The sequence below is a fragment of the Lagopus leucura genome, unplaced genomic scaffold, assembly GCF_019238085.1.
Source record: "Lagopus leucura isolate 7727_CA_CO unplaced genomic scaffold, USGS_WTPT01 Super-Scaffold_100030, whole genome shotgun sequence".
Taxonomy (NCBI): Eukaryota; Metazoa; Chordata; class Aves; order Galliformes; family Phasianidae; genus Lagopus; species Lagopus leucura.
In genome coordinates, this window is record NW_024962281.1 from 7,586,475 (window position 1) to 7,610,979 (window position 24,505).

At 42.9% G+C, this 24,505-nt stretch overlaps 1 protein-coding gene across 3 annotated transcripts; it reads left to right on the plus strand.

The window, feature by feature from the left end:
* The first annotated feature begins 878 nt into the window (after nt 1-878).
* UBLCP1 (ubiquitin like domain containing CTD phosphatase 1) lies at nt 879-13,563 on the plus strand. 3 transcript variants are annotated; one of them, XM_042881680.1, is made up of 11 exons: nt 879-936; nt 3,379-3,569; nt 3,998-4,089; nt 4,462-4,547; nt 4,639-4,754; nt 5,827-5,925; nt 6,807-6,844; nt 9,137-9,235; nt 9,607-9,723; nt 11,076-11,203; nt 12,505-13,563. In XM_042881680.1, exons 2-11 carry the CDS (start codon nt 3,416-3,418, stop codon nt 12,530-12,532), a joined length of 957 nt encoding a protein of 318 aa, XP_042737614.1. In that variant the 5' UTR covers nt 879-936; nt 3,379-3,415; the 3' UTR covers nt 12,533-13,563. The 3 variants fall into 3 exon arrangements, with proteins under 3 accessions (XP_042737614.1, XP_042737615.1, XP_042737616.1); XM_042881681.1 differs by having other exon boundaries at nt 891-936; nt 3,376-3,569; XM_042881682.1 differs by having other exon boundaries at nt 896-912; nt 3,376-3,569.
* The last annotated feature ends 10,942 nt before the right edge of the window (nt 13,564-24,505 follow it).

A 24,505-nucleotide genomic window follows, 5' to 3' on the forward strand; every position in this document is an offset into this window, starting at 1 on the left:
CAGCTCCTCTCCTTTCCTCTTCATTTTCCTATCACTAAACCAGAAAGGAGAAAGTAATTTTCTCTACAGAGCAAGAACTAAGATGAAAGGACCAACACTTTCACTTTCTCTCCCCTGCAGATTTAATTCTGACCACAGGTGACAATTGGAACTGTGCCCTGTATTCTTCCCACCTGGTTTTACATAAGACTTTAGTACTGACAGCTTTCTTTCCTTTAAACTATTTCTAAGGAGCAGAACATCTAAATGCAAAAGCTCATCACTGTGCAAACAACAGTTTTCCTTTTACACTCATTACCAATGGCACAAAGTGACTACAGCTGCAGCCAAGTCCTGAGAATCCCAGCACTCCCCAAGATGGGACCATTGATTCAAGAGATGCAAAAACATACTCTGCCTTGAAGGAGCCAGCTTAAAAGCTAAAAAGGATTCCTGGGTAAGAATAAATCTCCTGTGAAGGTTATTAATGGAAGAGAGAAGCTGGTGACAAGAGAGCTGGGGGCTGCGGACCCTGCTAGGCCACTCGCTCCGTGCCTCCTGTGGATTCTACCTCAAAAAGAAAACAAACAAAAAAAAATAAATAAAATAACGATTTCCTGTCAGAACCGGAGAGCAGCAGCTACGAGGAGCAGTAAAACGAAGCTCCCTCCTCGTGTTCCGCTGTGACTCTGAGACATCTCGGCGTCTCCCGGCACACACAGACCACCGCGAACTCCGCCTGGTTCTGGTACTCGTACTCGTGCTCGTGCTCGTACTCGTACCGGTACCGGTACCGGCCCGCCGCACCGTCACAGCTCAGCTCGCACCAACACAGCTCAACCACCGCGCGCCCCCGAGCGGGAACCAGCGCACATCAGCCACCCTTCCGCTTCCGGTGGGCTTCACTTCCGCTTCCGATGCGACGGATCGCGGGTCGGTGCCGGTTCCGTTGCCAGGGTGAGGGGCCGCATCGCGCTGCCGGGTGGGGACCGGGCTTGCGGGCAACGCCGCTGCGGCCGCAGTCGCCGTGGGGGGCTGGACCCGAAGTCCATTCCGGTGCCGGTGGTGCGGGGGCCGCGGGCGGCGCTTCGGGGTGAGCGCGTCACTTTGCCCCGGAACAGCCGCGGCACAGCAGGGCCTGCAGCGGCGCGGGACCTCCGCTCTCCCCGTGTTACTGACGGGACAGCTCGGACGGGACCGGATTACAGCCGGGTGCCCGCGGCCGTCCCTGAGCGCTCCGTTCCCGCTCCGTGCTGCGTGCTCCGTGCTCTCCCCTCCCGCGGGTTGGGTTTGTCGTGCCCGCGGTTTACGTTGCCGAGTGAAATACCCAGGAACGTAGAGGTGTGCTTCTCTCTCCCGAATCTCCCAAGAGGAGCACTTCTTCTGCCCCAGTGCCCTTATAACTGTAGGCTCTTGGTGGCCCGCGGGGTTCTGACAGTGTCATCCATCTGATGATGTAAGCAACTAGAAAAAACTTTCAGTACTTTTCAGATTCCCCTTCTATACAGTCCGGTCCATAGAAACTTTGAAAATCCCTGTGACTTTCTCTATGGTCCTCACCTGTTCACTGTGTCACAGAATGGCTTGGGCTGGAAGGGACCTGAACGATCTTCTAGTTCCAGCACTTTAATCTCTTGTCCTGTAAACATTGATTCTGGTGTCCACGCTCAGTTCCATCAGTGTTTTGCACTGAATGAAGGTTTTTCTGCTTGGTGTTTCTGATAACCTTCATCCAGACAGAGCTGTACTTCTGCAAGGAGTGGCAGCTGATGAGTGCTCTGCTTCAAGGAGATCCTTTCAGTTTGACAGAGGCATGAGAAGTTTCCTTACTGTTTTTACTCTGAGTGTTTGCTTGCAGAATGACTTCAGGCCTGTGGTAAGGATGAGAAAACAGGCCACAAACTCTTCTTTCTAAGCCTAGAAAACTTGCTCTGACATTTGTGGACAGATGATTTGTGATAATGAGCTAACACTGTTTGCTGATATGCAGCCTTAACCTCAGTTGGTTCTCTTAGTATCTCTAAGACCCTCTTTCACAGAATAATACTAAATCATAGGATAATACTATTCACTATTCAGTTTGGAGATATTTGAAAAAATAATAAAAAAAAAGTTTTAAAATTTATTCAGGTTGCTTTCAGGGATCTTAGAGGAAATAGTGAGGAAGAATGGCTTTTATTATCCTCAGCAGGCAGGTTGCATCTGGTCCTCCATTTCTTATCTGATTTGAGCTCGGTGGGTATGTCTGAATAATTACCTTGATTGTTCTTAACAAAGGATATTGTGTAGGCGGGAATTATTTTGGAATTTTTTTGGAGCAGGTAACTGCTGAGAACGATGCTTGAGAAGATGAGGAGTCAGACTTTTTTCAGAATTCTGACTTTTTTCAGAATTGCCAGACCTGGATTTCTTGGTACAGTGCATTTCTTGAAGGTGGACACCCTCAGGTTTGGTTCTGTTTTGTTTCCATGGCTCTTCTCTCTTTACTTTTTGGTCGGCAATCTTTTAAGGACATTCTCACCATTAGTTGTGCAGAGGCCTTCTTTGGATCTCTGACAATTTGAAATGGCCTTTTTGTACCCATTCCTTGATTCTCTGCTTTCAAACTTTGACAGAAAAAAAATGTATTTTTCCTTCCCCAGGAAGCTAAAAGTCTTGCTTCTGTCTTCAGTGTGGGAATAAAGTGTTGGATATAATTCACATAAATTATTTGGTGTAAATTAAAGGTAGTTGTAATTATGATTATTTTGTCAGCACTGCAATGAAAGTGCAGCTCTTACAGTGTAATTGTACTGTGTAGGTGTGTATTTTGGCTTTGTTTTCAAACTCCTGCTTTGATATTGCTACAGTGAGACGTGACCTGAGGTGTATTACTGCAGCTATTGCACAGATCTTAATGAAAGTCAGTAGAGAAAGTGATCCACCTGAACTGTTGCTTCAGAACTGTTTTGTTGGTTTTATTTTAGGTATTTCTTACTTGCTGTTTAGTAGCCACGTATGTAATGAGTGGTTCGGTTGTGAAGTTATTGCAGAGGACATTTCCGAGGTTTGAAATGACTTTTCTGATGCTGCAGGACTCTGCTTGGGTGCTGGCTGTGCTGCGTGCAAGCTGTACCTGCACAGAACACAGGGCAAGGTGTTACAGCAGACAGTGCATGTGCCACTGCTAAATGCATCAAAGTGCAACTGACAGCCGCAGCTGTAGTGCTGTTCTTTCTCCCTTAGGTTCAGCATTTTATCAACGTTTATCATCTGTGCATGCAAAACAAATGGCTCCTTGATGTACAATACCACAGAAATGTAACAAACATTGACACCATAAGGTTTGTCTTCTGAAAAAAAGAAACCACCACGCCGAGTTCTTGCTTACGTGATCATTGCATTTTCCTCCTCCAGCAGATTTTTCAGGAAATAACACTGAACATATGCTCCAAGGATGTCCCTCTCTCTTATAATAAAATGGGGTGGGCAGGAGTATACAATCACCTCGCTATCAGAAGAGGACACAGTGTTGGATCTGAAGCAATCTCTTAAAGGCCTTACTGGAGTGTTACCAGAGCGCCAAAAATTACTTGGACTTAAAATGAAGGGTAACTATTTGTGTTTATTATTAGTTTTGGGTGGGCATGGGGTATTTAAAGAAGAGCCTCCTCTTGGCTTAGTCAGGATATGTGTATTAACAGAGCATCCACTGCCCAGATCTAGCTTTTGAATGAGCACACACACAGGAGTTCAATACAGCACTGTGTGCTTTGTTACTGATGTATCTGAATGGCCATTCTTAGTGGCTGATGTGCAGCAGATGTACCTTAAACATTTTTAATTGTCGTTAGCCAGGCAAGCAGCATGCCTGTGATGGAGGATGACAGTGCAGCCTGGGGTTTTATGGGTAGCTAACTTCAATTAAGCATGAAATGTACTGACTGTTTTCTAAAATCTCTCTACTCAGTTTGAAAAGAAAAAGCAACAAACAAAAAAGAACAACAAAAAAGCAAACAGAACTCTTATTGCATTATAGGGAAACCCGCGGATGATGATGTTAAGCTTGGAGCTCTCAAGTTAAAACCAAATACTAAAATCATGATGATGGGCACTCGTGAAGAGAGTTTGGTAAATACTTTGCTTGCTTATTAGCTTTATAAGAGGAAAAAAAAAAAAGAGATTGTATGTCTCCTCATTATGATTTTAAATCATTGAAAAATAAGTACTTCAGTAGATTTCTGGTATTTATGTAAACTTTTCTGTAGAACTTGGATAGCATTAAAATCCTGCATTGTTTTTGGTTCAAAGTACAAACCTACTACTGTGATATTCTCACTGACTTCTGAAATCTTAATCATCAGTATATTTGAGCATTTTTTCTACCAGTGAAGTAAAATCACTTTTGTTAATTTCCTTTGTCTGTAGCGTACACTCACAGGGTCTGGATCTGCACAGTTCTCTTTTAGTGATCCCAGTTGTCTTTTATGATTATTCTGCTAGGAAGACGTCCTTGGGCCTCCTCCTGATAACGACGATGTCATCAATGACTTTGATATTGAAGAGGAAGTTGTGGAAGTAGAAAACAGGTTAGGAATTCTAGCTATTAAAAACCAGTCCTGTTATGGAACGTGCAGTTTGCATTTGAATTAACTGTAACTTTTTGCACTCTTGTATTAGGGAAGAAAATCTACTAAAAATTTCTCGCAGAGTTAAAGAATACAAAGTGGAAATTCTGAATCCTCCCAGGGAAGGAAAAAAGCTGCTGGTGCTAGATGTTGATTATACACTATTTGGTGAGACTTCATGCAACTTGTGGGGTTGGTTTAAGAGTGCAATTTATTTGCCAGTTCATGTTTCTTCATGTTTGATTTACAACTATACTTCAGTAATGTTGGCTTGTGTTGCACTACGTAACTTCTGTTTTGTAACATTTTGAGGTCTTCTGCTCATGTTTTAAGAAGCATTGGCATTTGTAAATGTTGCCTATTGTTGATTTTTGTACAGCAACTATTCATTTTCTCCAAGATGCTGCAGAAAGTAGTTTAGGATTTTATCCAACAAACTCTTCTCTTGACCAGTGTGTAGCTTGCACACGATGATGGCAGGACAAGGTAGTGCTGTAAAATAATGATCTCTGTAGCCAATTGATTCCTCTTTTGGGGATGACAGAACAGCTTCAGATTGACTTTCCAGATCAGTAAACACGTACAGAACTATGTTTTACCTGAAAATTCTGTCAGACTGGTTTTCTGAGAAGCCAGAATTTTCCTTCTCACTTCATTTTCTGGGATGTCGGTGTGTCATGGTGTCATGGCAGTTTGACTATAAACACTACATATCAGCTTGCCTTTTTTCCTTTTCTGTAATTTCCTTTTGCATGGCATTTCTTTACAATCTGAGATGAAAATTCAGCCTATGACAATTTACACTTTTGTTTACCTGTCTCCTTCTAGCTGAATTTAACAGCAATTTTCTAGTTGGAGCAGGCAGTATTTGCATGTTTGAAATAAGCTTGGTATATATGTTCACAAGATTAACTGGACTAAGTTTGCAAGAATCTCTGAACAATATCTGGGCTGTCAGAAGTTTGTTAAGATGAAGAGATGAATTAATTGGCCTGACCCTGACTCTTTAGACTCATTAAAGATATTCAGACCCACATCTAAACCCACAAACTCCTGTAAAGATCAAGAGAGAAATATCCCTTCTTTGCACCTTTAAAGTAGGAACGATGCCTTACTGTAAGTTCTTTCCTAATTTCAAAGTTCTTCAGATGAAACATTTCAACTCCCTGGGTGGACAGGACAGTCCTACTTAACATCCTACACTCTATAATGAATTTCTGCTTTCTCTTGTACTTTTTAGACCACAGATCTTGTGCTGAAACTGGGGTAGAACTGATGAGGCCATACCTTCACGAGTTCCTGACATCTGCATATGAGGATTATGATATTGTAATTTGGTGTAAGTTTCTGTACTCGGTGCTAAGACTTCATTACAAACTATCACTTGGAGCAGAGACTCCAGTTGGGAGGTTTTTATATCACTTTTTAGTGTGAATCACAAGTTGTAAAGCAGCACACGAATGTTCAGCTGTACCGTATTCACCAGGAATATTGCTGTTATGAACGGATCTAATAACAGTATAAAGCTTAATGTCTGTTTAGCGAATGTCACTTTGTACAAACAAACAAATGCTTGAAATAACACAGTTGTAAAATCAACATTCAGACACTGCTGGGTAGCTTAGCTCTACAAATAATTTCAGTCTAGACAATAAGCCATAGCAGTAAAAAACTGGAAATGGACCAAACTCACATGTCTGTAGGGGTGGCTGTTGCTTTGCTTTAGCACAACTTCACTTCCTGTCTGACAGCTGGAGCCAACATAAGATTGAAACTTGTTTTACAAAACAGCTTTCATAATCTGAAACAATGCTTCCATGTATTCTTTGGTCGGTGGGCAGTGTTGACACTTTGTCCTTTTTCAACCTTATGAATTCTTACAATGCTCCCAGGAGAAAATCCTATACAGACACTGTGGTTCCTCAAACCAGATGTAGGCTGTTCTAACAACTGATCTAGAAAATGTTTTTAAATACATGCAGTGCTTAATCTAGGTTTCATTTTAAAGTGAATCTTTTCCAAATTAAAATAAACTTCCATAAAGGCAGACTGTCAGGAAAGCAGTGAACCCTGGAAGCTGTGACAAGGATGGGTCTTTCTGAAATGAAAGTCTGTAAAACAAATGGATACATAAACAGTATTTTGCTTCTTTTTTTTTTTTTCTTTTTTAAATCAACCAATGACATACTGCTAAATAATTATTTGGCTTTTGTTTCACAGCTGCTACTAACATGAAGTGGATTGAAGCTAAAATGAAAGTAAGTTGTTCTGAAAAGGTGCAGTTTGTTTCTAATCTAGCTTACTGTGCATCGAGTTGCGTTTATGTTCAGCATTACAGAGATTGAACGACTGAGGAGACAATCAAAACCCAAGTGTTCTAAATCTTTGTAGTCACTCTAAAATACCTTTGACACAAAACTAGATAAAAATCTAATTTTAGAACTCCACACAAACTATCAAAGCAGTGGGTACTAAATTTAGCAGAACTAAGCACAAATCAGTACTTGCTGAAACTTAGTCACATAGCCTTCACTGTTGTTTCATCTTAGCTCTAATTATAGAGTTCTAATCTTAAGTATAGCACAATTCTTTAAGAGAATGGACAGATGTGGCATGCTGGAATAGGTTATCAAGAGAAAACTCTCTTCATATTCATCCTGTACGTCTTGCAGCTGTGTGATTTTGTTTCTTCCTCTGCTTTATTGAAACATCTGTAAAAACTCTTCTTTCAATCCTGGTTTCTTCCGTACCTAAATTGGGCAACCAGCCAGTTTTGCACAGCTGACCTAATGGTAAACATACTGACAGCCACTCTTGGCTGTAAACCTAATGAGCCTACTAAGATGTGCTGCTGTTTGGTTGGTCGGTTGTTTTTTGTTTATAAATCAAAGCTTGTTTCACAAAAAAATCTCCAATTTTCAACTTTATCTCACTTTTTTTTTTTTTTATAGACTTTTTTCAGGCTGTAACATAGCAAAGAATTTGTATTTCTATTTCAAAACAGTGATTTGCAGTGAAGCAAAAATCCTTCAGAACGATCTCAGAAATGAAACCTTTAATCAGAACTCTGAACTGGGATTAGAACAATTATAATTGGTGTTAAGACTTGCAAACACTGTACTTCTATACCAGTATTCCATCTCTGTTTATGTTTTATCTATGAATCAACTTTATTTTATCAATAAAGGTACTGTAACTACAGTTCTGTAATACAAAACTGACTTTAAGCTAGGCTAGGTTTGTGGCTCAGATACTCTTGAAAGAGCTTGCAGTTGTTACCATGCAGTTAATTCTCTGAATCAAAACCACTGTAACACAGGTAAGAGCAAGTGCTGAAATAGGAAGTTAATCATTAACCGCGCCACGTTCCGTGTCTGTAATACAGGTGAGATACATCACATCTTGCATGTGGGGTTCACCATTTAAGGAAAAAAACCTTTGTTTTGCTGTAGAATCCATTGTAACAGCAGGATTAAATCTAGCAGGAGACCATTGTTCTAAACTGGGCTGTTTACCCTGCACTGGTCACCTTTCCAGCCCTTTCATGTTATCAATTCACAACCTCCCCATGCCTGCTGCTTCATCTCAGTTGAGATTCCTAACGCTAGACCACAACTGTTGCTTCTCCTTAAACTGACTGCACTTCTACAAGTATCACTTTTTGTCTGGGAGCAATGATCCCAGCAATACTTGACACTGAAGTGTTTATTTTAAACTGCAAAGCAGAAACAGTATTAAAAAGAGAAGTGTCAGATAACTATGTTTAGTTTCTTATTCTCCAACTAATTATGCCCAAATTTCAGATGATGTAGAACAGCTATTTTTCATTATGAGAGGATGTTATCCCTGGTATTTCACACTTCTCATTTGCAAGATTCACTTTTCCACGTAAAAGCAATCAGTGAAGTGTGACTATATATCTGCAAGACAACTGTTACAGTGGGTATTTTCTCCACATTGTGCAGCTTTGCACATTATTGCTGTCACATATACCAGAAATTAAAGCAGCAATGTCTGTCACATAGTAGGTGTCAGTAGATTTTACTGTTACTTCCCAATTCTGAAAAAGATTTGAAATGGAAATTTTGCCCACTCACCTTGTCTAAGGTTTGGGGTTTCTTTTTAAACCAAAGTATTTTTCCTTTGTCAAGAGTGATCAAATCCTTCAGGTCCAAACGGAAATATTTCTTATGAACACTGACCATGTAGGACATGTGCTGAGGAAAGGATAACAATGAACTGCTATTATGTTGTGGATTGGCTGTGACTGGTTACAGCTTAGTGGAAAAAACCAAAGAGCAGAACATACATGGTTGTTTTCATAGGTATAAACATTGAGACACACAGAACTTTTGAAAGACTGTGCATGAAGGTATGGCCAAAAGCTCTCTGTATTTTGCCTCTTCTGTAAAGTTGTTTTTATGCTGACATCAGATGTTACATTTCTGTAGCAAACACTACAAACATAAATTCCTGTCAGTCTTTCCCTTGGTAGAATAGCATAATCTTGTTATCATCTGAAGCTTTAATGATTAATCATTGTGATGCAGGAGCTTGGCGTGAGCACTAATGCAAACTACAAGATAACCTTTATGCTGGACAGTGCTGCCATGATAACAGTGCACACTCCTCGAAGAGGACTGATAGATGTAAGTACAGTTTTTTCCTCATTATTTTCTATGTGCAGAGTACATGTTATCATACTGCATGGAAATATTTAACAATAAGGTTGTGCTGAAGTTTTCATGCAAGAAAGCTAACAATATCTGAAGCACAGTTAGTTTTTTTTTCCTATAGAAGTCCTCTACAGTTTAATGCTGTAAGTAGTTCATATGGACAAGACTGCTTTACATCAAATAATGACTATTTGTAGATCTCTTTACATCTCTTATTAAAGCCCAACTACATGGTAATTTTTCAGTCCATTTGAGTATGGACTTAAATTCCTATAGACTGGATACTTTGATCTACTACATATGACCAGATTTACCAGGGTTCTTTTTACACCTCATTTTTACAGGTGAAGCCTCTTGGTGTTATCTGGGGAAAATTTTCAGAATATTACAGCAAAAAGAATACAATTATGTTTGATGATATCGGCCGGAACTTCCTCATGAATCCACAGAACGGACTCAAGGTAACGTTAACTGGAAATGTTATATGCTGCTATTTTTTTTATAATCTAAACAGTACTTTCTCATATTTTCTGTTTTATATTAAAGTAAGACTGTTCTTAACTAGCAAAGATGCATATTTCATTTATTTTGTTTTTTATTTAGATTGCCCTTTGGTTGGACAGGCACTAGCACTTCCCTAATTGCAGTTTTAGTGTTGATTCCCTAAATGAGAACTCCAAAGCACTGAAATTGTTATTCTGCTTACATTGTACCTGCAAACTGTAATCAATGTGGACTTTGTTGACAGGCAACATTAAAATGTGATGTTGAATCATTAAGAATGGTTATGTTCAGAGAACAAATCAAATAACAAGCTGCTGTACTTCATGTTAGCATGTCAACACAACAGCAAGCGTTTTGTTCTCCAGTGGTAATTAATACCTGGAGTCCTTTGACTGCAAAACAGCAAATATTTCATTTTATAAAATTGTCAACCAGTTCCTGCTCCAAAACTTCTAACCATCAGTGCTGGCTCTGAATGAGAATACAACTTAAATTCTCTGGTGCAACAATATGCACTAAAAGGATCTCCGCAAGTTTCTTTTAAACAAATTCAAAAATGGAAATCTAAGATTGTGTTCCTTTGAAAATATCCTTGATTTGAGGAAGGTGGCAATTGTTGATACCTGTAAGCTGGCACTAATTGCAACTGTACAAAAAAATTATGAGAATCGAGGATCGTGCTGGGAGAGGATTGGCCAGAGAGCTCCCTCTAGTTCAGACTGTAAGGTTGTTTGTCAAAATGTTAATAACAGAGCTGCAGACAAGAACATTGAATCACTAAAACAAGGCACAGGTAGAATGTATTCCAAGCTTAAAGCAGTTGTCAGACAAGCTTTACTTCTGACATCTCTTGTCACAGAAGCTATGAATGTAATCAGATGTGTTTTGTTGAGAGAAAAAAAAAAAAAGCATCTGGTTTCAAAGATGCCACACAGCTCATAGCACAGCTGGAACCCCCTCATTTCTCCTGCAAAATATCTATGAAATCATGTTAGAAAATGTGACAGTCCATCGCAGATCGATTTATCTTTCTGACTGACTGGGAGGGAAATGCTTGAAGAAATACAAGATTGACAGAACAGATTTCATCCTGGTGAGCATGCAAGACAAAAACCCTGAAATCCAGATTGCATCAATAAAAAGACAAATTGGAGGTGACTGCTAATGGAAAAATTTTTCCTTCTCTTACCTAAAAGAAGTTAAAATTTGACGTAGCACTGACAACATTTTGACTGTGTGGTAAACGTTCTAGAATTGTAAGCATTTGACTCACTTGGAGCAGATGATGATAACCACTTCTTTTTACTAGATAAGGCCTTTTATGAAAGCACATTTAAATCGAGATAAAGACAAGGAGCTTCTAAAGCTCACTCAGTACCTCAAAGAAATCGCAAAATTAGATGACTTTTTGGAGCTGAATCATAAACACTGGGAAAGGTAAGAAAAAAGTCAAAAATCTTTCTTCTTTCTGCTCCTGATCCCACTGCGTTTGGCTTACTGTCTTCTGTAGAAAGACCAGAAACAGCTGAGCTGGTGAACTTTGACGTGATTTAAAGCTGCAAATGTCATTTAGTTTGAGCAGGATTTTAAAAAGGCTGCAGTGCTTCAGCTGCCTCTGTCTGTTTCTGACAGAGCAGACTTTCTTTTTCCTACTACTTCAGAGTTCAGGATGATTGAAGCAGTTTTGCTTCTTAAAGGAGAAAAAAAGAAAAAAAAAAAGTGAAGAAACCTGGTGCTTGAAAACTTCCTTGTTTCCACTCCTACAAAGTTAGGCTGCCAGCTCAGATCGCATGTCCTTTGCTGCAAGGAAGTTACTTCTGAAGGCTTGTGTTGTTAGGGTGGCTCTCAGGCATTATCCAGGTGCGTGGTACTACAGTACTCACCAGCACTGAAATGTGTTACGAATCCAACTTCTCCAAATGCTTAAATTAAGCACTACCATCCTAATTCTTGCTGTAGAATGACCAGCTGAAGTATGTAGGTAACATTATTATGCTTGACTTCGTGCATTAGCCTGGATCTTCAATACATGTAAAAAAGAGGTTGGACGACATGCTATTGGAAATGCATCCATTCAGTGCTTAAAACAGCAGCCTTGCAAACTTAATGTTGTTTTAATTTTTGTTTCTGATTAGAACAGAAAGTCAAATGCTAGATTTTAAAAGCCCTGGAACTCACTGGATGTTTCCAGGGTCAGTTACATTACTTAGATATTTTAGGGTACCTGCAAAGTCTGCAATGCATCGTGTTGGATTGTTCCATCTGTGGTGGTAAGCAAGCTATGAGGTCAAGCAACAAGCATTGTTAGAGCAACCCAAATTCTTGGAAGGGGCTGGTGGAGAACTGTTCTTTTCAGCTTTTATTCTGGTTCTTTCAAGCCCTGAATGCATTTAAAGGAGTCCCATATCAAATGCATATGCCTCAGAGGTTGTAATAATTACATTTCAGCTGTTACAATTTTCAGCCTCATGGAATTTAATGTATTTTAATTTCCTTCCCCTCTTTTGTTCAAAACCTTATACAGTTTAACTAAAAACATTGAGTCATTCCAAGACAATGTATCATGAAATTGAAAGGACATGAAGTGAGATTAATTCATAAGCAGCATTGATCACAGTCTAATTTCTGGTTATTAATAATTAGATTTTTGGTGAAAAAAAATCATAGTTTCTGCATAAAAAGATGTACAAATATTTGTGTCTGCTCATTTTGTGTGAAACTATTTTTGCTTCTTTCAGGTATCTTTCAAAGAAACAAGGACAATAACAGTAACAAAATTGTTTAGCACTGAATCAAAGGGAACTTAACTCAGATCATTGGACTTTTCCTTGCTTATACGCTAGAGTATAATAGTGCTGGACACTGGATACAATGCCAGAACGACTGCTATACTTGGTCTTCCAGTTGGGTGGTTGTGGGTTTTTAGTTGTTTTGTTTCATGGTGGGGTTTTTTGCTTGTTTTCTCCTAAAGATCACAGCAATAAGCTCAAAGTGGGAGAAACAAGTCCGTTACTTTTCCTAACATTCAGTTCTACAGTGTTACTACAGATATTTTTCTCTCCTTTTCTGCTGAATTACAACCATAACCATTAAAGACCAAAACCATTCTGAAACTAGAAAAAAAAAATTAGACCAAAAAAGTTGGGTAAGGAGCCAATTTTGACAGTGTATGAATTGCATAAGCCCTTTATCCCCTCCATCTTTAGAAACAGTCTCCCTCACCCAGTCCAGTATTTAAATCTATAAATTACAAGTTGTCTAAGTTTGGTATGTATTAGTATGTCAGTGTTTCTCTGTGCAAGACAGTGAGATGGGAAGGCACCACCTCTGTGGCCAGTTTCTCCCAATATGTGAACTTGTACCATAAAGCAGTGTTAACTGGAAAACAGAAGACTGAAAATTGAGGGAGATAATCCCACTCCTATCTGGTAACTGAAAAGCAGTCTGCCTGAAAAATTCTCATACATCAGACAAAGGGTTGAGACCTCAGATGGGAAAGTCACATCCCTAACAAAGCATGAACAAAACCCTTGTTCTCTTCTAGCTCAATCTTGTCAAAGTGCAAACACTGTGTTTAAACACAATATCCAGCCATACTGTTCTTAAAATATCATTTCCTTGCGCTGCTTATGCCTGCACTATAGAAGTGTGATGTGACTGCTGTTTGGCATTACCAACACTTGTGCATCATGCAGTTCATGTATTTGAAAGAAGTCTGACCCTTTCAAATAAAAATGGTATATATTGTTCTTAAGGAACTATAGCAGTTGTGTAAATAATAAATACCTTTTTCATAACTTTGCGTCCTGTGCTCTTATGGATTTGTTTCACATCACAGAGAAGCCATTGATAATCTTCATTTTGAGGTGTTTCTTCAGAATCCAGAGGCACAGATTTCATATCAGTTGTTAAATGAGAGACCAGTGTGTGCCGCTGCAGATTAGAGCACTGGTGTTGAATGGCAAAGTGCATCACTGCATGGGAAAGGAACCTTGACAGCAAATGTCAGCGTGTCAGGACTGCAGACACAAATGAGCTGTTAAGAGGAGCACGTTAGGCTCCGGCTCAGTGACCTGTCAGAAAATATATAGTTTCTTATCTGCTGCTCTTTGTGGTTTAGTGCCAACTCAAGCTGTGTTTTAAACTAGTAAACCTGGAACCTGATGGATAAAAGTCTTTTTTGGCAAGTATGGAAGGTGAATTGCTGAAGTTTTGTCTCCTAGAGCTGATTTTTGAGCTGGATGGCTGACTCACTTGTGTACATAGGTTGCTCCAAAAGTAATGCTTCCTATTTATTTCCATAGAAACTGCAACAGCTAAAAAGAGCACAGTAACACCATTTGATGGAGCAAATTCTCACCTACAGAACCACTAGCTATGCATTTTCACCAGCAACAAACCAGAGCCTGCATACCACACTCATTAAAACCTGCACCAGCAGAGGTGACCCACTGTTTCACAGCTGCCGTGACAACATTGTTGCTAGGAAAATGTTGTCCATGCAGTCCATCTTTCATCATCCCAAACAGATGAAAGGCAGAAGGTGCCTATATGGCAGGGGTGGTAGGACAGTCCAGCCATTATGCTCCATGGTCTTTAGACTAGCATGGGGCCTGGTGTTATCATGCTACAGGAGAAAAGTCACTGTCTTCTCTGGTCTGACTCTGAAAGTTGAAGCCTTCAGCTTAGTCAGCATCATGCTTTAGCAGTCAAGAGTTGATGATTTGTCTGTGTTCCAGGAAATCTAGAAGGATCACTCCTTTCCTAACCCAAAATACAGTGCGGGTCACTGTACCCACCAAAGGCTGTATCTTGAACTTCTTATTCAGTGGAAAATTCACCTGTCACCAGTCCATGGGGTTGTGCTACATCCAGTGTTTGGTCTCCATAAACAGTCAGCAAGCATCAGTTAATGTCAGTGGGTGCCTTTTTTTCCCCTCATGGAAGAATTCAGTGAGACATCTTTACTTATACACACAAATACCATTGTGTCAGTCTGCCCCTCTACTGCCGTCACTCACACAGCAACAAAACACAACAGAATAATGGTGGGAAGGTTCAGCCTTGACAGCCATACCACCAACATCCACCTCGCACCTTGTGGGCCAACGTAGTAAAATGAGAGGCATTACTTTTGGAGCAGCCATCATACTTGGAGCATAGATAATTCTGAGGTTTGAACTGTGAACAGGATTGAAATACGAAGTACTGCACTAGGGCATGCTGAGCCACACAGCTGGAGAAGACAGAACCAAGGCAACGCGTTTAAACGCAAAGATGCTGTACACATACACACACGGTGCTGAAGTTGGCCTCCTTTCTCCTGCTCTGTACATGGAACTTGAAAAAAGATCTCAATTTTTTTTGTAACAACACTAGGATTGCATCCCAGAATTCTGAAGTGCTTAATAATCTGAGACAGATGTGCATTCCTCTTCCACATACCTTGTAAGCTGATCTGGAGTACATGAGAACAGCCTGCATACGATGGTAACTCATGACTGTTACTGACAAATCATTATGGTTGTTATGACTGGTATTGTTTCCCCTATCATTCTGTGTTTGAAGATTGGTCTCACAATTTGAATGGTTTTGAGTACAGAAACCCATGTACTTCACTGGCTCTCAGAAATGCTGCAGTTTTCCTCAGCTGAGAGATTGAGATATACGAAATCATAAAGCTGTGCGTAAGTCAGGTGCTAACCTGATGTTCACCAAATCCCACAGCACCAGAGCGAGGGCTCTCTCGTGTGAATTGAAGCAGCTTAAAGCCATTATAAGAGTGGCAGGTAGTGAAACCCTGCAATTTGCTGCCAATGGTTGGAGTTGAGGCAGGTGCTATCAGCAAGTTCAGAAAGGAATTCGGCTCTCACATTTCTATGGTGGACATTTCCAAACCTCGCTTACATTACAGAACATCACCTGATTTTGTGCCAAACCACCAATATTTACAGTAAGGAAAATGAATACTACTGTAATTAGCCCACAAATAAGGCTGTCATTGCTTGTGGGCCCAGGAAAACAGCCATGCTGACATGGCTTCTCTGTTTTGAGAGAGAAGGCAGTTTGACCTACTTGCGTTTCCAAAGCATGGATGGATGTTGGGAACAGCTCTCAATGCTCTGCACCCCCTTAATGTTCAGTTCCCATTTTTTATTATATTGGGGTCTCTGAGAAATATTTGATCAACTGTTTTCACAATCTGTTAAACAAAACAGGATTAAAATAATCAAAGGAAGAATGCAGCTTAATGACAGAGTTCTACTGACTCTTCTGTGGCTCTGGAGGAGCAATAAATAGACCAGTCAGAATAATCCAAATATTTTCCTGCGTCAGACTGTACCGGACTCTCAGTACATGTCAAGTATTTTGTATGGTGTTCTATCTGATTATTCATACCAAAAGAGACAGTCCATTTGGAAATGAAGTTATTTCTCTAAGCTCTGGATATCTGACAACTTTAATACCTCACGGTGGCATGAATGCCCATCACCAGAGCTACACAGTGACAGCTGAAGCCAAGAACTGAACTGCAAATTCAGCTCCACAAATCCTGCTGCATGACTGTGAAATTTACAGCCAGTTGCCAATTTTTATTCCTGACTTGACATGTGACTGACAGCAAATGGATGCCAAAAGGTGAAGATGAAGCCCATGCGGAAATGGTTTCAGAGGGCAATGAGAAGCACTCTTGATTCACTAAGGGTATTAAAAGCTAGAAGCTCTGGGTGAAGTAGTGCAAGAGGGCAGAATCCTCTGACATTTCAATACTGACATTGCAGCAGTCATGTTGGGTGCTACCCAGAATGGGTGTGGGTGACCACTGCAGCCAGATGAAGCTGCCGATGGATTGAAGGAGAAAGATTGGAGTGGAAAAGCTAAAGTTGATTAAGAAAATACAGGACCAGAAGAGAAAAACACTCATCTCTCCTGCAGAAGACATGACACGCCTTTCAAACACCATGAGTCTTATGTGGGTCATGTTTAGCAGTGACAAACATAAGTAGCAGAGCACTGTACTGCTATGCACACTTTAAAAAGGGCCATTAATCAAGACATTAAGTTTGAAGTGCAAGCTAACCTAAACGCCTTGAGGTCTGGAAGATCTGCCTCATAATTAGAGAGGAGCTATTTCAGTTTGGTTCAGTTTTTGTAGAGAATAGTGAGAAATGGCCACTGTGGCTTACAGCACTGTTTGATCCCAACTCCAGACCACACTGCCTGCTTCAGACCCTCATTTCCCACAGCCCAGCTGTACCATCCATCCCAGATCCCTTCCACTACAATCCCCAGTTGTCTTTAGATCCCTGATACACACAAGAGGCCTCTATCTCACCATCCACACCTCAGTCCTCCCCAGCAGCATTCTGCAACAGGATTTCAAACTACTTTATACACTGATGAGCTTTCTCATACATCCCTGAACTTCATTACTTGGGCTTATTCATGAGATGTGCACATCTCTGTGGATTCTTTGATGCTTTTGACACTGTGAGCGCTCAGATGTTCCTTTAGTTCTCAGAGGTGCAGAGCTCAGCACGTTTCCTTGCCTCACAGACATAATGCCACACCACTGATTCCCACATCTCTCCTGTGGAAGTTTCCCCCCCAGCCCATTTGCTATTGGGAAATAACAGCCACAAGTCAAAGAGAGCTTGTTCTCAAATTGCATAGCGCTTTTAGCACTATGGTGGTGGGCACAGCACAGAACAGTGCATCATCGACACTTGATTGAAAGTTATTTTTTCCTGTCAACTGTCTGGCTGGAAATTGCACACTCACTCCACTCACAGAGCACATTTCCCCTCCCCCCTCCCCCCCCCAAGTGTTTGTGTATTTAGATATAAAAAAGAGCAGCTTTTGTCGTCATGTCAGAGGCCCCCTCACCTTTTACAGCTGCTTTGCATGGCTGTGTGTTTGTATGCCATTGGCGTAGCAGTCTCTGAATGCTCTGCAGGAGGCAGTGTTATGGCATTGTCAGAGTGCATTGATTTACGCTGTGCATTATTGATGTGTTGCAAGCTAGGAGCTCCCTTGGCAAGCTTCTAAGTTCTTTTCTCAGGTGTTTTGCTCTTGTATGGGTCATACTGGAGGAGCAAGCAGCAGCACAGGAAGCACATATTTAACAAGTGTTAATAGAACTGTAAGATATGATGCTTCCCAGGGGAAATTGAGCTGGCTCTAGTAAGCCTTGCAAAAAGCAATACTAAGTCTTTATGCTGCTCTCTATATTCTGTCCACATTTCACTACATATCTGGGTATGCAACGTCTGTGAGCAGTGCACACTGCAAGCACCAACAGAATCTCAAGCACGCGCCCCAAGTGTAGCTGATTCCAGTGGGACTGTTGGGTCCCTCTGCTGTCCTAGTGATGGATATTGCTTCAATTGGGACCAAAATGTATACTTAAAAAAAAAAAATAGATTGGAGATGAAAATGAGACAGTGACAGCATTCGTTTTAAATCTGATACATCCCTTGCAGATGTGTCTAGACAGAACAGCTGTGTAGAAATGCCTTCTCCATAACAAACAGTAACATTAAGAACAAGAGAATCCGTATCTAATCCTGAGCTGCAGATATAAGTGGAGTTGTAACTCGATCTGAACAGTATCAGTGAACAATAAATGAACTGGGACAAACACATTCAGAGCTGCTAAACTGCTTCATTTCAATTGCAGCTGGAAGAAAACAGGCAAATAACTGAAAATCCTGCCTTCCTTAAACAGAATCAAAACACTTCATTTTGTGTGTTCCCACTTCAAATAGTCCTACATTTTAAGAATTTAAGTAACCTTAAGTGATTTTTCTCCCCTTAATCTGTTATGATTGGTTTTGTTGGTTCACTGAAAAGTACCTAACACTTCCCTGAAGAGATTTTTCATTTTAAACAAGATGAGAGACCAAGTTTAGGCAGGTTTAGTTCCATCACCAATAAACCACAGTGCATGGGTTTATGGAATGGAATTCACACAGCATCTGTGAGATACTCATGCAACTGGTCAATATGAACTCAATTATTAAACTGACAACTGCAATCTGATAACGTGAAGACGACTGTGTCTGCTATAAAACTTCCAGGTGCTCTAAGATACCCGCCCAGTTCAACTTACACTGCCATTGCAGAGACACTTGGTGTGGAAAGAAGAGCTGAGTGCCAATACCAGGAGTGCTGGGGCTCGGTGCTGGTCCTGGGGCATCTGCATGGTGTTAGGATCTGAACTGCACAGCTCTGCGGTCAGAGAAGAGCAGAGTCAGGAGAGGTGCCCAGCCTCAGCCTGCAGCTCAGCCAGTGCTGTGCTGGTGAAGCTCACAGCCACTGAGATGGGAGCAGAAAAATGATCTTGTGATACAAGATAAAATATAAAATATAAAGTCCCTTAAAGGATAGATAATCAATATGGATAATTGCAGATCCACAGTGCACAACTCAGCCAAGTACAGGGCATGCTTCCAGAAACTACGGAAGGAAAAATCAGTGGCACTTTGAAAAGAAAAAACCTCAAGTCATACCAGACCAGTGCCAGGTTAGACTATTAAGGCAGCAAGCAGGGCAAGCGGAGTGCTGAGGGCTGAGGTCCTAGCAGCAGCTGATCTCTCACAAGGCTCACTTGAGCAATGCTTTAACGAGGCTCAGGCAGAAGCCGTGGGCCAGGGATGGGATGAGTGCTGTAACCAAGTGGCTGAAGCCCTGACAGCTCTGGGGGAGCTGAGCCCTTAAGGGAGGCAGGAATGCAATCCTGAACAAGATCATAGAATACAATGAACACAAACAATATTAATCGAATAGAACAAGGGACCCTTCAAGGATCAGTGAGCCCATCACCTCATAGAAGCACCCAAAAATCCAAACCAGAGCACCATCCAAACACTCCTCCAGCTCCGGCAGCTCAGACTGCGCCCACTGCCCTGGGCAGCCATTCCGTGCCCACCGCCCTTTGGGGCACCACCTTTCCCTAGCCCCAACCTGACCCTCCCCTGGCGCAGCTTCATTTAGTCCTCTGGCAAAGTCTAAGAGCTCGGCACTATGATGTTTACCACCGGACAAAACTTATTTTCTACCAGGCTGCCCAGCTCGCACTCCAGGAGCGTCCCGGATCCGCGCAGCGCCGCTCGGTCTGCGGCAGCACCCAGCGCCCAGAGCCGGTACTGCACCGGCCGTCCGTCACCACGGGGACGGGAACCGGCACCAATCCAGGCCCTGGGGAGATGTCACCGAACCCCGAGCGATGCTGGGGTAGCCATTGGCCACAAAGACGATCAAGGAGCTACCTAGCAAAGAGCATCTATGGAAACAGAGCCGCGGGACGAGCAGCGCTTTGCTGGGGCAGCTGAGCGACTCACCGCCCTGCACCGAACTGCTTAATCCACCGCAAGAGCAGCTGGGCTGCCCGCTGCTGAAGGATGTCCCGAAAAGCACCACCGAGGGGCGCAGCAGCCATGGGGTCTCCTGGCCGCCAGCAGGGGGAGCCCCATAGCCGGCAACGAGCGGAGCGCCGCTGACACACTGCGGGATGCGCCCTGGGCAGCGCAGTCACCGCCGATGTTTTTATCCCATATTACCCTGCAGAGAGGGACGCAGAGCTCTTTGGGAAGAAAGCCAGAACTGTTACAGCCAGCCCTTCCCGCAACACCAGCATCTCTCCTAATTAACAGAGCAGTTTTAGACCAGAACCACATTGTGAAGCACCTACATTTCCCACCTTACCCCAAACACTGGGCACAGGGGCCAGCTCTGCTGCATCCACTAATGCTGCTCCTTAGGGCCAGCCCCAGGTTGCTCAGGGCAGCACCCCAGTCCAGCAGATCTCAGCTTGGTCTTGTCTTTTAGACCTGGACTGAGGCTCTATCCCTGCTCCCTCCAGGGAGGATTGACCTTCCTGAATCTCTGGTCCTCTCACGCCCTATAGGTTCAGAATATCTCAAAGATATCACTAGAGCTATAAAGCAAATACTTCTTTAAGTGACACCCACTTTTCTAAGAGCATACATCTTGCACCTATCTTCCCTATTCTCCCTTCATGTATTGTGGTAATACACATACATCATTATAAGCCTGCTCCAGCATTTCTGGAGCAACATTATAGGACGCTAACACCAGCCACAATTAGCGCAGCTACTTCAACGAGACGCTCTTACACCACACTACTTATTCTGGGGAGAGGAAAAACCAACAAACTCTTCCACTCCCATTCCAAAACACAACCCCCTTACCTTCTCCTTGCTCTGGAGTCCATAAAAAAAACCCAACCCCAATGTTTTCCCTGGGCCTCTATTTAACTTCACCACCACCAATGGGGTGGAGAGGTCTGCTGGCTGATTCACAGCATCTGGGAACCCTCTCATCTCAAAGCTCAGCTGCTCTCTAATCCTTAAAGGATCCAACACACACAGATACCCTTCTACTGTTTCCTGCAAATGTCACTTTTAGTACCTTTTCGGTGCCTTGCAATAGAGTTCTCCCACCTGTCTCCTGAGCAATCATTTCTCTTGGCCCCACAGCTCTGCCTTCCCTCCCATATCCAGTGATAGAAACATAATGAAAAATGGGAGTTGAAGGCTGGAGCACTTGCTGAGGCAGGTGGGCTGAATGGTGAGATGGACACCTCAGGAGGATGCCGTGGCTCTTTAAGGGGGTTCCTGACCAGACAGAGCTGGGCTCCCCAGTGGTGCACGGCTGGGAGATGGGGCAGTTGCAAGGGAAAAGGTAACAAATGGAGAGAAGGCAAAAAGTCTTCACTATGGTGACAGTCAAACTCTGGGACTGGCAGCTCAGGGAGAATGCATGTTCTCTGCCTTCAGATGTCTTCAAATCTGAATGGGACAAAGCCCTGAGCAATCTGCCCTGACTTCAGGAGATACTCTTCCACAGTCCCAAAGTCCCTTCCAGTCTGTCCCAATCCCCTGGGAACTGGAACTACAACCGAATGCTGAGCTCCCTGCCCAGCTCGGAGCACTGCAGCAGGAACCACCACCCCACATCATCCCGCAGTAGTTCAAAAAGCCTTATCAAGAGCTGTGAATGTCAAGGGAAGAAGTAGGACAAAGGATTCCAATGAGTTGTGACAGGGACACACGGCTATGCTGGGGAGGAGGCACTGGTGCACAGCAGTTAAATGGGCCAGGAGTCAGGGCACACCATGATGTTAGCTGCATCACCAGCAGAGCAGAGCTTGTGATGGAGATGTGGAGGTGCTCCTTCCCCTTCATCAGGGTGCTCAGCTGTGAGCAGTGCTTTTTTTCAGTGAGAGCAGCCATGCAGAGATGTAATTCTTCCCTTATTTCACTGCAGAGGGTCAGGTGATGGAGCAGCCACCGTGTTGCTGGGACAGTTTTCATCCAGCCTTGGCCCTTGGTCCAAGGAACTCCCTCCCCAGGGAAAGGAAGTGCTGCAGAGTTGCTCTGTTATCTAATAGAGGAGAGATCTCAAGTGTTTCGTGACTCACTCATCTTTCAAAGCTGTCAAAAAAAAAAAAAAAAATTAAAAAAAAAAATCCCACAACTTAAAAGTGGAGGAAGGAAATTGAAGGAAAAATACCAGCTGAATGCTTGGTTTCTGGTTCAGTATGTGCCCAAGACTGCAGCTGGACACAGCTGAGAGCTCAGCCCAGATAGTTCCATGCACATCCCAAAGAATCTCCCCCATCCAGGCCAGAGGGCTGTCTCACTGCCCTTGTGTTCACAGGGTTACAGCTAAGTGACCCCAATCTCCCTGGGTTGGGGGCTGGGCACAGCCATGGGGGCACTCACAACACTCCTTGCGACAGAAGGCGCTGCGAGGGCTCTTCCCACCTGGGCAAATTGCTCCAAAATGGCTGTGCCATTAGCAAGAGCTTCCTGGTATCATTGTGTTTTTATACTTCCAGATGCAATTGCGTTCCATGATTGCAGTTATGAGTCGTTGGGTGATTGCTGAGATCTGCTTTGCATGTATATCATCTGCATTGCACAACACCATGGATCCCCAATACGCCATGTCCTTGCCTGAGCCCATCTTCTGTAGCGCCTGCTCCTGCTTGTTAAGGGGAGCAGCTGCTGGAGGAAAGAGAAACGGCCGAGACCACCAGCCAGCTCCTGGGAAGTTTACACAGCTAAGCCCAGCTGGGGCCAAGGAGAGCTCTGGTTACAGTCAGTGCTTACACCACCAGCTGAGGCAAGGAGGGGCAGAGCCACCCTTCTCCAGCCTGCCACAGTGTTGCTGGGGCTGGTGGTTGGGTCTGGAGGGGTACAGAGGTGGTTTTATTTGCTGTTTGCGCTGAAAGGGCAAAATGCAGGCTGATTATAAAACAGAGAAGTCTCGCTGCTTCTGTTCTCTTGTGATCTGTCCTCATTATTTCAGCCTCCAGATTAAAAAGGATTAGGCATGGGGATATACCATGAGGCTGTTGGAGTCGCCAAGAGACATCTCAGGCACAGAAATGTCCAATATCCCCCCTCATTAATATTTCTCTTTCCATCTGAAGAACTGTACTGAGATACAGCACTATTCCATAGCCGCAGCTTGGCTCACAGGGTCACTCCAATTGGAAAGGGGATGCAGGGTTCATCCTAATTCAGACAGTAGAGAGGATGATAAAGGTCCTCCCGCAACTCACCGGGGTCCTTGGTGATCAGTTGTCCTCAGGCAGGAGGTGCTTTTACCTCCCCTCAATCTTATTGTGTTCTGGCCGCCTGGCTGTTATGTTTACTAAAGAAACATCTGAATTTGGAACAAAGCAAATTGCAACTCTCCTTGGCTACAAAATATAATGTCCCAATTCACTTCAAAGCCTGCAGTGTGGCACCACAGGCGAGCACTTAGCTCTGTCCAAACACCGTCCAGGAGCTGAGATGCTCAGCGTAAAGGTGTTTGCAAAATGAGTTGGCTGACCTCATGATAAAATCTAAAGCTCCCTTTGAAACTTAAGTGTTTAACATTAAGTGAGCAGAGTCCCATTGATGTGCTGCCAACGTTTTAACGAGGGGATGCCACAAGCATTTCCCTGTGTATGTTTTGTACAGCGAATGGGGAGAGACTATAGACTTAATTTTCTCTGGTTGGCAGAAAGAAGGATTTTCCAGCCAGCATCAAGGAGAGAGAGAGCAGCAGTGTGAAAACTAAAGAAAGAAATCAAGTTTGTGTGCAGCTGCAAACTAATGCTGGTGAGTTTACAGTCTTTGAGGCAAAGTGCTCTTTTAGGACAAACAAGGAAAGTGAAGTCTTTGTGTTTCTGCCTAAAGCCAGCCTCCCCTGCCACCTTCCTGGTGCAGGCTTAAATGCAGCAACACTCCTCAGCCTCATCCTGTCTGTTTCTGGCTTCCCAAGCAGATGAGGCATCCACAGCCACACCACTTGTAGCTCTCTGCCACCTTCATGCTCACACCTCAGTGAGTGGGACACATCTGGGGTGGCCACTGAGAGGCAAAGTTGCATGCTGTCACCCACCCATGGGACAGTTGAGCAAGGCAGCCATTTGTCAGTAGGATGGGATGGAATGGCATGGCATAGCATGGAAGAGCTGTGGCAGTGGCAGGTAGGGCAGAGCTGTGGGAATCATTGCTCCAGCTCAGGCAGCATGGTGCCTCCTGATAGGAATTCTATGATTCTATGACTCTAAGATGATGATATAACAGCACAATGCAGTAAACATTTTAGTTGCTAGCACAGCTGCATGAAAAGCTTATCTGGGTGTTATGGAAAAAGGAATCCAGCCAAAAAGGTGTGCTGAGTTTTATTTTATTGAGCAGAATGGCAGCGACA